A 12,214-nucleotide genomic window follows, 5' to 3' on the forward strand; every position below is an offset into this window, starting at 1 on the left:
TGTACTGGACCGACTTTGTCAACGCTGTCAGGAATTGTGATGCGCTGTCCACGACCCTGCAACAATTCTTCCGGTGATTTACCATTCCCTAATGCAGACGTACGATAGTATAAAAGACGCATCCAGAAATCATCACGAGCCTCTGCAGCTTTCTTCATAATGCGTTTGACTATTGTACCCCTCTCTCGGCCAAACCATTCGACTGCGGAAATTCAGGGCTCGAAGTAGTGCTGATGAGGTATACCGGCGTGCAAAAGTCGCGATCCCTTAGGAAGCGAACCGAGGCCCGTTGTCGCTACACATTTGGGCAGGAATTCCGTACCGCGCAAAAATATATCGTGGAGCGTCGTAATGACTTCGCGCGCACGTATCAGCGAGATCCTCAAGTTCTGGAAAGTTGGAACACGCATCAAACTCCACTACGTAAAATCTGTCAAAAGTACAGAGCTCAGGGGATATGCTTCTGAGCCACTTCGTGCGGTTTGTGATGAATAATTTGCAATGTTCCGAATCTCTTGATAATAAGATTTTTTTTTTCTCCTGTACCCTCTCCAATAGGATCAGCGCCATTACATGGCTCAGAAGCAGACCCCATGGGCTCTACACTTTTGATAAAGGCTCTACGTTTTACTAGAAATGTGAAAGGTTAATTTCCACCCAGTGCCGTGACACGTGTTGGCCACAAAATAAAATGATCAGAAGACTAAATGCGTACTTTTGGCATGCGCTGAACTTGCGAATGAGCGCTTTAAAGACACTGCTCATTTCTGGCCAGAACATCAGCCCACGAGCTCTTGCCTTATTATTATTCAGTCCAAGATGTCCAGCGCGTAATTTCTCCAGCATCTCGCATCTACGATAATTTTGCATCCTTTCGGCAGTATTCTATCAACTGTCGAATGTCCTGCTGCAAATGGTTTCAAGTATCCTTCAATATTAGCTCCTTGCGCCGCCTGCTTTAAGACTTTGCTAAAATACTGTCCTCTAAAGTCTCACTTTGAAGGCGTCCTTTTGTTGGTGTGCTTACTGTGCCTGAGGGGACTTACACTGTATGTGCAGTCTTTGTCAAAAATATACGACCCAAGGTTTTTGCGTCTCAACCCCGTAACGAGCCTCATTACGCATGTCCAGTATTCGAAACCTGAAAGATGACCAATCTCGCGCTCACTCTTCTTTAGTTTACCTATATATCCCAGTATTGCTTACAGAAGTCCCATTACAGAGCTTTGAAGCGAGTACCTTGGGCTGTATGTTTTTAACAAAGACTGTACTTCGACGTCTTCTGTCGATTCCAGGTCGGCAGAAAGAGCAGGAACACGGGACAGCACGCGTCCGCCAAAAGCAGGTTCTTGCCAGGAACAAACTGCAGTTCATAATCGTATCTACAGAGAACGGATGAAGAAAGGCTGCAACCTTGGTGCCGTATACCTCCGATGGTCTTTTCGCAATTCCCCGCAAATGTCAGATCTGATTCAATAAAAAATCCTGCCACCATATACTAGCTTGTGAAAATTTATATTCGCATACGAACACAATACCGAGTGTTTCTTTTTCTACTTGGGAGTACCGTGTTCCTCTGTAATTTAGCGCTCGCGAGGCGTATATATACATGCATGACTGGTCGCCAGTCACTGCCGTATTTCTGCAACAACGCTGCGCTTATCCCTAGACCAGATGCGTCAGCCGAAATTTTGTTTTGTCTTTTATTTGTGTATATTCACGTTCATGGATTGAACTCCACTCAGACTACGTTCTCCTTCACAAAGATGCGAATCAGGGTCGTTTTATCGCTCAGCCGAGGCAAGTGAGCATACTGCCTGCGTGCTGCACTTTTGTCATTCGGGGGAAACATCGCTCGAATGCTTCATATACTATATACAGGGTCTTGAATATTTGGGGGCTGGGATTTAAAACATTCCTATGCAAAATCTATTACACCATTCGAGCTGAAATAACGTTCACAGAGTAGTCAAATATCGTCTACTTTATCTGATAAGTGATTCAACATCAGTACCTGCCTAGAGTTTCCGCAATCGAGAAAACACTGCTTTCGGCGGCTTGCAGAATTTTCGCAGAAGAGAGTCGAAAAGCTATTTTGACATGGTGCGTCATCTGTCGGGCAGCGAGGCAAGCACGCCAACGGCCGGGATGGAGCTTGTCTCACTGCTCGACAGATGCCGCATCATGTTAAAATAGCTTTTCGACTCTCGTCTGCGAAAATTGTGCACGCCACCGAGAGCAGTTTTTTCTCGATTTCGGGAAATCTAGGCAAGTACCGATGTTGAAGTACTTATCAGGTAACGTAGACTAGATTTTGCTACTTTGCTAACGTTACTTCAGCTCGAATGGGGTAGTAGATTTTGCATAGGAATTTTTTAAATCCCAGCCCCCAATTATTCAAGACCCTGTAGATCAGAGCTCGGCAGTATGCCATGTTCGGTGATGGCGTCATCAAGAAATGTTAATTCCTTTATGCCGAAGGCGCACCTTTCACGGTCGAAGGTGAGACCCGATTCTTCCGTCCTTTTCCGCGCTGCGTGCAGGCGTTTATCATGCTGCTGTTCGCTGTTACCCCAGATTAGTGCATCGTCAACGTAGACATGCGCTCTCGCAGGCCTCCAAAAATCGATGTGAGCGTCTTCTGGAAAACTTCTATAGCGGAAGATTAATCCCGAAAGGGAGACGAAGGAATCGGTAGCGGCTGAACGGAGTCGAAAACGCGCCGCGATGTGGCTTCATCTAATGGTATTTGATGGAAGGGGGAGTTGGCGTCGAGGCTGGAAAATAATCGTGCCCTAATAACCCACCCTCAATATCTTCACGTCCATGCACAATGTTCACGCATGTTGTGTTTGTTTATTTCTCTCGGCTTTATGCACAACAGAATGGTTCCATTCGTTTTGCGTATTATGACCAACGTATATATACCACTCAGTGGGTTCATCTACTTATTTGATGATGAACGCGTTCCCCATGCGGTCGGGCTCTTCACGTAGAGGACCCGTTAGCGAGAATGGTTCTTTCGGGCTGGCTGTAATACTTGAACCGCACCCGGCCGTAGCACCGTCTTGTATTGTCACTTTGTGCAGCTGGTTCCACTGAAAAGAGGTGCGGGTTAGTTTGCTCTGGTGATTCACGCCTATCTTGATTAACGACGTCGACAGGTTTGGTGCTGAGGCCAAATTGCAGGGACGTGTTAAAACCAACGATTGCTCGTTGGCCCCTGTTCACATTAAAAAATATGTCTCGTGCTCCGCTCCGTTCGGGACCAGTGATTCTGTGGCGATTGCCGCGTGCTTGATTATGCTGTCATTGGCAGTCAGAACCGCTGTATTCTTGCGTTGTCCTGCGGATGCGCTCAAAGGTGCTGAGGGGGAAGAAGTTTTGCCCGGGAGCCCGTGCCAACTTTCAAATTGACCTCGCATTGTCCAATCCAGGCCTGCTTGCTTGTTGACACCGCATATGCTGTCGTCCAATTTGAAAGTCTTCCTCGCTCTCCAGTTCTTCTAGTATTTGGTTGACTTGGTGATTTCTGCAGCATGAGAAGAAGTGATTCATTCCGTTGCATGTGTGGCAGCACTTCCCGTAAGCTGGACATTTTCTCAGTGCATGCGTCCGGCGCTGCGTTTTCTACAACGAATCTGCCTTGCTTTTCCAGGCTGGTTTCTTGTGGTGCAGTCAACTTGGACGTCTCTTATGGGCCAGGTTAGCATTTTGTTGAGCGGCAACGTCCGCTGCCTTGCTCATTTGTTCTGGCCTCTGCAAAGTGAAAGTTTTATCTCAAAGCATCTTTTCTCCGTGCGCCATACTATTAGTACTGAAAACAATGCGGTATCGTGTAATGAATTCTTCAAAGCCACCAAAATTACAGAGCTTGGCTTGCGTTCTCAGGTCTCGTGCAAAGGGCTCAAGTAGGTCGGACTCGCCTTGCGCTTGCATACGTGATACGCGCCCTTCGTAGACCTTGTTTTCTTTTCCGCTGAAGTAAGCGTCAAATTTCCTGAGCACCGTATCACAACTACCTTTGGTATTGTCTTCCACGAATCTGAAATTGTGGATGCCCATGTGCTTCGTTGCCGGCAATGCTCAGAAGAATCGCCGTTTTGAGCGCTGCTGTCTTTGCGATGACCGTCGATGTCGCTGTCAGAAAGAGTTGTAGCTTCTGCTTGAAGACTAGCCGGTTTCTTCTTACACTTCCAGTCAGCTTAAGTGGTCCCGTCCCGGTGGTTTGACGACATCCATTGCTTCGGCCACGGGTAAAATCATGCTAGAATAACGGGGCCACTTCTGACATTATGTATTGATCGCTTCAAGCCGGGACACCCTACATCAGTAGGCTAGACTAGGAAAGACCCTCAGCTGTTTGCTGCGCATTGATTTACAGATGCGACCGCAGAGAGGGTAAGAGAAAGGGACAGGGGGTGTTGGTGCGTTCTCGGGCCTCTTGCGTGATAGCCACACCTGGTACACGGCCGAGCAAAATTTTCTAATTGACGTCTCTTATAACTCCACTGAGCTGGGCAGTTACAGGCGCTTATTTCGGTCGACGCCTCCTATATGCGCTGTCTTTCTCTTACGTTAACCATCTTCAAAAGATGATGCACCAGCCAGCCGGAACTTTCAGGTGTACTCAGTGTTATGCTGCAGCAGCTCATAATAGTCTGCCAGAGCTTTTCTTTCTTTCTTTCTTTCTTTCTTTCTTTCTTTCTTTCTTTCTTTCTTTCTTTCTTTCTTTCTTTCTTTCTTTCTTTCTTTCTTTCTTTCTTTCTTTCTTTCGCGCATGCGCGGTCAACCTCAGATGTCTTCGTCCCCGTTGAAGCGACCCTGTATTATCTCCCGCTTCTCAAAGCACTGACAGCCAGGGCATTAAGCAGGCACCACGTGAACTGATAGACATGCAGATTTCTTGGCTCTCTCTTGCGCAGTTGCCTCTATGTAACGGATAAACGGCTGCAAGACGTATGCAGGGTTCTCGTTTTCCGAAGCGATGCTACGCTTAGCATGTGTGGGTGAGAAGGGCGGGAACATGATCCAAAGAGAATACCGTGGTTGAACCATGCATATTGAATGCTGCTTGGGGCAGTTATTGGCATGTGTAAACGAGTGAGCAAGTGCTGTGATGGTGGCATTATATATAGAGGCAGAACAGCCATAAGCAGCGTTTGGGTCATTTAGAATCAGGTACAGGATGCGGCCTTGTGGAAAAGCCCGCGTCGTCTGAATGCATAGACTGGCGTTCCCGCGGCTAGTATGAGGATTTCTCTAAGGCAGAGAAAAAGGAGTATTTACTAGGCAATAATTTCCGGGAAGCGTTGAACGATGATGACGCTGAAGTGTCTACAAGAAATGATGTCCCTCTGCATAAGCATTTACTTGTTACGAAATCTAGGGTCTCGAGGCTCTTGATTGGCGTCGGAATGAATACTATACAGGATTCTGGTTTGGTTTGTCGGGCTTAACGCCCCGATGCGACGGAGGCTATGAGACACGCCGTAGTGGAGGGCTCCAGAAGTTTGGACTACCAGGGGTTCTTTAACGTGCACTGACATCACATGGCACATGGGCGCCTTGCTTTTTGCCTCCATCGAAAAGTGGCCGCCGCGGCTGGGTATACAAGATTCTGTTTCTTCGTACATATATCCAAGAATTTCTTGCACATGCAATATACGGTGCTTGTTATCGCTACCGCGCTAATTGCTAATTCCAGGAACGTTGCGATGACGTTCAGCCGATCGTCAGGTCGATATACATATCCTAGAATTATTGCTGTGTCACCATTACCCCTGCGAAATGCTGCCTAGTAAGCTGATGGCCTCTCGGGATTAAATGCACAAAACTGGGATTTACCTTCGTTCGGAAAATTGTTTTTTCGTAGTGATCGCATGCTTACCCTATGTGACGCATTTGAAGGACATGCTCTCGTAGCTTACAGCAGAGAATAGCGCTCAATTCCCCTTTAACATTTAGTCCCACTTCATCGTGCGAAAAAAAAAAAACAAAAACTGTAAGATAATTTTTTTTTTCGAGTCGCTTGCGACGTCCGACTAAAAGAACGAACTGTTTTCCCGAAATTGCTGTTCATGTGCATTTTCTGCCGCATCGCTTTATGACAGCCGAAATATATTGCAAAAGTGAGGCCGCTTACCTTTCTAGTGGGCCTTTTTGTAATCTGTCCTTGCATGACCTTGGGTTCCCTGATACGGACTGCGCTGGAGTCGATCTCCTCCGTGTAGGCATCAAGGCGGGGCCGTATCGCCTGCTTCGACTCGTGCACTTTGACAGATGACACTTTGACTTCTTCCAGAGACGAGTCTCCCGACGAATCACTCTCGTCCTGCTGGGCCTTCCTCACTCGGCTGTCGGTGAATGATCTTTCGAAAGGACTCCGGTCACTGGGGCTCAGTGGAAAGACAGGCATGGCTCCTGGTGCCCCGAGCATGTCGTCGATGTCCTGGATTTTTCCAATGAAGTGTTTTACTCTGTCGCCAGGAGAGTGCTTCTTGAGCTCTTGTGGAAGAGGCTGTCTTTTAACGGTTCCTTTCTCGAATTGATCTTCGAACTGTTCAAATGTTTCAAGATCCTCATCACTTCCATACTTCAGCAGAGAATCAATATCCTTGCATGAACCTATAAATTTTTTAACGGTCTTTCTGCCGCTTTTCACCTGGTCGTTTGGCCTCGTAGGTGGCGGTTGCGGTCTTGCTTCTGGTGTGCTCTTTTTTACCTCCACGGGTTTTGCAGCCGATATTGGTCTTCGACCTGGAGGCGGAATTCCAAACACCGTGCGAGTGGGCTCTGACGGCTTTTGGAACTTACACTTTGGAGGTTCACAAGGCGGCTTTGCCGGAATGGTAGAGGATTTCGGTACTTCAGTGGATGGCTTTGCCAGAGAAGTAAGCGGAGCTTTTGGTACTTCGACTGGCGGCTTTGGCACTGAGGAAAACGGAGGTTTAGGCACTTCGACTGGCGGCTTTGGCACTGAGGAAAACGGAGGTTTAGGCACTTCGGCTGGTGCTTTTTCTGGTGGCGTTGATTGCTTCGCTTCTACGGAGAGAAACGTCCGCTGAGCTGCGAGAACTGAAGGGCTCTTGATGTGTCCCGATGAATCACTCTTACTGATTGCATCTCGCGACCGCCTGTAATTTTGAAGAAAGGAGTCCGCTGATGAGGACGCTCTGTTCGTATTTTCTTTGCCAATATCTAGAGATGTGGGGCGCTGTGCTGGGGTTGGTAGCGGAATAGTCCTTGGAGCAGATGGAAGCGGTTGAGTTTTTTCCTGCAATGGTGTAAATGGAATCGAAGTTTGAGCAGCCGGTTTTGCTGGAGTTGGAACAGCGTGCACTTTTTCTTGCATGGCTGGGGAAGCTGGCGACGCCTTAGTTGGAGTTGCTGGAGCATGCGCTTTTTCTTGCAATGAAAGAAACCGCGGAGAAGACTGCACTTCCGGCCTTGCTGGGGTCGCAGGATGGGACGCCTTTTCTTGCGCCGTTACAAACGTCGGCCTCGCCGGGGAAGCTAAAGATGTTTTCTCTTGTGCCGCCGGAAGCACTGCCGTTGGCTGTGTCTTTACACTGGGGGGTGCCACTGCCGCTGTCTCCGGAGGCGGTGGCACGGGAAAAACGCGAACCAAGGAGACCGGGGCTGGTGGAGGGGGCACAGCAACAGACCGTACTCGAGTACCGGGAGCTGGAGGTACCGGCACTGGCCGCACTCGAGGCGAAGGGACAGAAGCCTGAGTCGGCGACGACGTCGGTATACTGCTCTGCTGACTTGGCTGAACTGAAGAGGAGACCGTCGGGCGCTGACGACGGGTCACGCCAAGATGCGGCTGCGCCGGACTCAAGCTTTTGTTCTCATCAAGCTTCGAATCATTCGCAGCTGATGGAGTAGGAATGCCGGAATGTGTGGGCCTAGTCCTTCGAATTGGCGGCGACTGCGGGACTGTAGTAGGAGTCGAAAACTGGGACGCTATCCTGTTAACGGAACTGACACTCGGATGGCTAAATGGAGTTAACGGTGCTACTGCTGGGCTGCTCTGCTTGTCTTCTGCAGGCGTTTCTTCGGGCAATGGCTGCTTCACGTAAGGCAAGGCAGTCCTGTTAGTGACTACTGGACTCAGAAGTGTCGGGCTCGTGACGCTCTGTGAAGAAGGCGTTTTGGTAAGCTGACATGACTCGCTTGCAATCGGTTTAGCTAAACACGATGGAGAACTTAGTCCTTGCCGGTTCTCGGGAGTGTGTGCGTTTAAGGCACAAGTGTCGGACTTGCTTACGGCTGAACTAACATTTGAAGCAAGGATAGGAGAAGCGTTTCTAATTCGGCGGCTTTCAGGGAATGTTGCACTTGGAGAGTCTGACTTTCGAAACGAATCTGTTTTATCTTCCGCAGAGCAAGCAGCTTCTGTGGACGTTTCTTCGATTACATCTTGGGCGGACTGATTTTTCTTGTGGTCACCTATTTCAACCTCTTCGTCCTTTTTCCCACTCCCTCCAGTTAGTACGTGCGTTTTTCGTTCCCCGTCGTCTGCTAACGAGGCGGGAGCGTCATTTTGCTGCTCGTTACTGTCATCATCAGTTTCTTCTTCCGTTTCGTCTGATGTTTCGTCAGCATTGGTTTTATCTGTTACAGATTCCTCAAAGTCCCCTGCAGGTTCACATAACGTGCTCGGTGCTCGTTCCTTCGCTGCTCCACCATCACCTTCTACATCGTCTTGCGCTCTAACATCGTCGAGCTCGTCGAGCTCCTCATCACTGTGTTCATCTTTGTCGCTTTCTTCAGAAACTTCTAACTCACTTTCTTTTTCTTCAATAATTTCAGGTGACGTTTGCTTGTCACATGGCCCCTCAGAACAACTTCCGCCAGATGTGTCTTCCTCTTCTGATTCTTTGACTTTTACGTTTACATGATGGTCGGGGACGTCAACATCTGCTTCCTTGCTCAGCACCTCGTTCTCAGCCTCTTCCTCGCTGCTACTTGCTTCTTCTGTTTTTAAATCTACTTCTTCAGCGTCCTCAATTTTCAAGTCTTGTTCTTGCTCTTCTTCATCTTTCAATCCTGCCATTTCTTCATTTTTCAAGTACTTTAACTCTCCTTCTTCTTCCTCCTCTTCTTCGTTTTCCTCCTCATCGTCTTCTTTGTCTTCCTCAGACTTTTCGGACTCGCTGAATAATTTTTGAGTTTTCTCTTCACATGTCTCCGCGGGGCATGCCGCAGTTTCTGTGTTACTCTTCTGTTCGTGTTCGAGTGTTTCTTGCTTTCCGTCAGTATCAACCGCTTTGGCTCCTCCAGCCTTGGCTGTTTCGTCAACCCCGTCACTAACGTCGTTGTCTGTGGCCACTTTTTCATCTGCACTGAAGTCAAGAGTTTTTTCCTCTTCTTCTTCCTCTTCCTCATCCTCTTGGCTGTCTTCATAATCCTGCTCTGCGGATTGTTCAACTGCTGGCCCCTCGTCTTTGACGGGAGCGGCCGCGGAAAGCTCAGGCGACAAGTGGCCTGTCGAAGGGACGGGTGTCACAGCCAGGCTAGCCACTTCGTCCTCGTTATCTTCGTCCTCGTCATCATCCTCTTCTTCATCGTCTCCCTCACTCGTCGTGTGAGTCGAGACGGTCACGTGAGGGGCACTGACTTGCCGATGATCAGTTGGCTCCGACGAACTCGTGCTGGAGGAGGCAACGGAACTGGTTGACTCCTGCCGGTCGTACTTGACCGAAGTTGCAACGCTAGGGACAGGCTTTTCGGCCCCACTGTCCAGTATGTTCTCTTTAGAGCCCTTGCGACGCCTTCTTACGCGTCGGCTTCGGGCCTCTGATGCATCTTCGTCGTCGTCAGTCGTCGTTGTCGCTTCTAAGAGATCTGCGCCAGAAGTGCTTCGGGAGCGGTCGTAATTTACGTCGTTGCTTTGACTGCTTTGTAATATGTTGTCTCTGCTTCCCCTTTTTGTAAGCACATTCTGTGAAGAACTTCTGGACACAATTGTTTTCGAACCACTGGGACGGAGCCCAGGCTCCAGGATTAGTGATTTTGAGCCACTTCTTCCCACTGAAGACGACGCTGACTTCGAAAGGACGACCGCGCCTTCGTCTTCCGACGTATCTGTTTCTGTCGTCGTGGTCGTCGCTTCGGTGGCATTGCTGGAATCCTTGTATTCTGTTTCGCCATGCTGGCTGCAGCGTTCCCGCTCTTCCCGCTGTCTCGAGAGGTACTTTTCCTTCTCCTCCTCCGTAAGGTTCATGTTCAGCACAGATTTCCTAAAGTCCTTATTCTGTTCACTCTCGCATTCTTCCTCGCAAGAGGTGCTTGTGGGGGAAGAAAGCGCCGCTGTTCCAGGAAGACTCGGAGTTTTTTTAACGGTTGACCCGTTCAGCACCGGAATCCTAGAACACGAATTGGTCAGGAATAGTGACCTCGCCGGAGACGTCGATGGACTGAGCGAAGCGCTGCTTCGGCTTCGGGCGGAAGATAACGGGCTTGAACTGGCTCTTCTCGAGACTTGCCTCGGTATAGAGGAATTAAATGAGGGTGGTCTTTTAAGCCCCCCAGTATACCTGCAAAGAAAAAGAAATTTGACGTTTAATGCGAGCAATGAATCACCAATCGTAGTACTTCAGATATTCTTCAAAGACCGTTGCAGAATACATGTAAATGGCATATACGAGAAAAAATTTGCTCCGGTGCCGTGCACACTACTTCTGTTCTTTCTTTCTAGCCTACAGGGATAAAAAACAATTCTAGAGGGCACTTTGGACCACCAAAGTGCGTTGAGGCGAAAGCCATTATAGCGCGATGGATCATAGCCCCCCACTACGGCACCTCTATCTCCCTCTCTTCTATCACTCCCACCTTTATTTCTTCTCTTTACGGCGTGGTACATGTGTCCGCGGAGAATTGTGACAGATACTGCGCCTTTTCTATCCTGAAAATAAATTACAAACGCCGCTGATGCCTGCTCTACTAATGCCTCCTAGACATCTGAGTCTGCTTCTGTTTGCCGTGTGGTGCGGCTTTCGAGGAAGCGGCAAATGAAAGGCGCCGCACGGACGCCTGGATCGGACGCCCGGCGGGGTCAGCTTAGTATATGCATAAATCGCGTGATGACGTCGTGACCTGTCGTGACGGTACATTGCGCGCCTCTTGTCGAACACAACCAGCATTCCATCGAACGCATCAAATGTCATCGGCGTTCTATAATTTGTTTACAGGGAAGGAAAGGCGCAGTATATCACTCGCGGAATCCCGCTATATCATCCTCACGGTATAGACAAGGGGAATTATGAAGAGCGTTTCACGATCCGGGGCGTGGCGCAGTTGGAAAAGCGCTGGGTTGGGTATCCGAGGGATGGAGGTTAGGTTCCCGATGGAGACAACGTTTATTAATTTAACTCTCGCTCTCGAAAGCGTGCCACCTCTGATGACAACCTTCTGTCGAACACGATGAGGAATTAAAGGCTTCCACCTTAAAAAACGCCGGAACGCATGTTTATGCTGCGCCGATCTTCTAGGAAGTTGCTGCTAATATAGCACATAGCTTATTCTCTTTCGTTCTGCATTGCACTACATCCTAAATTTGCATGTTTTTTATGGCGTTTATACCGAAACTGCCGAGTCCAATATATATGTTCCGCTCTCTGTGCTGTCCCCGTACATCCCCTTCATCAGCAGGGACACTAGAGCCTGCACAGCGCCAATTGTTTCAACACGTACGATGTGTGTGTGCATGGTGAATGTTTGCGAAGATGTTACTTTGGTTGTATTCAGAGAAATGCGTCCCATTTCTCAAACTGCAAACCCTATTGATTCTATCACTTGCAGCGCGCATGCATTGTATGTACACAAGGAAAATAAAAATGCTCCTACATTCCTCAACACCACAAAATTTCAAGGTTGGCTATGCAACTTATTAAAAGTAGGGCCGGTGGCACGGCAGAGACTAACAGGTGAACAGTTCTACATTTTCCCCCTACAATACTATGCCCTTTCGCATTTTAGATTAATTAAACCAATATTCGGATATTTAAGAAGAAGAAATGGACATGGGCAGGACATGTAGTGCGAAGGGAGGATAACCGATGGTCGCTGAGGGTAACAAACTGAATTCCAAGGGAAGGAAAGCGTAGCAGGGAGCGGCAGAAAGTTAGGTGGGCGGATGAGATTATAAGAAGTTCGCAGGGGTCAAGTGGATGCAGCTAGCACAGAACCGGGTTAAGTGGAGAAATAT

General features: G+C 48.6%; 1 protein-coding gene across 1 annotated transcript in view; it reads right to left on the reverse strand.

The window, feature by feature from the left end:
• The window catches only part of Fhos (Formin homology 2 domain containing), a 152,707-nt gene extending 142,178 nt beyond the window's left edge, over positions 1-10,529 (reverse strand). The window contains exon 1 of the mRNA XM_084589062.1: positions 6,146-10,529. Coding sequence (XP_084445188.1) covers positions 6,146-10,231 — 4,086 coding nt within the window. The 5' untranslated portion in view covers positions 10,232-10,529. The remainder of the gene's footprint in view (positions 1-6,145) is intronic.
• Between the last annotated feature and the right edge of the window lie 1,685 nt (positions 10,530-12,214).

The sequence above is a fragment of the Amblyomma maculatum genome, chromosome 1 (assembly GCF_055883805.1).
Source record: "Amblyomma maculatum isolate TAMU_Amacu chromosome 1, ASM5588380v1, whole genome shotgun sequence".
NCBI classification, from domain to species: Eukaryota; Metazoa; Arthropoda; class Arachnida; order Ixodida; family Ixodidae; genus Amblyomma; species Amblyomma maculatum.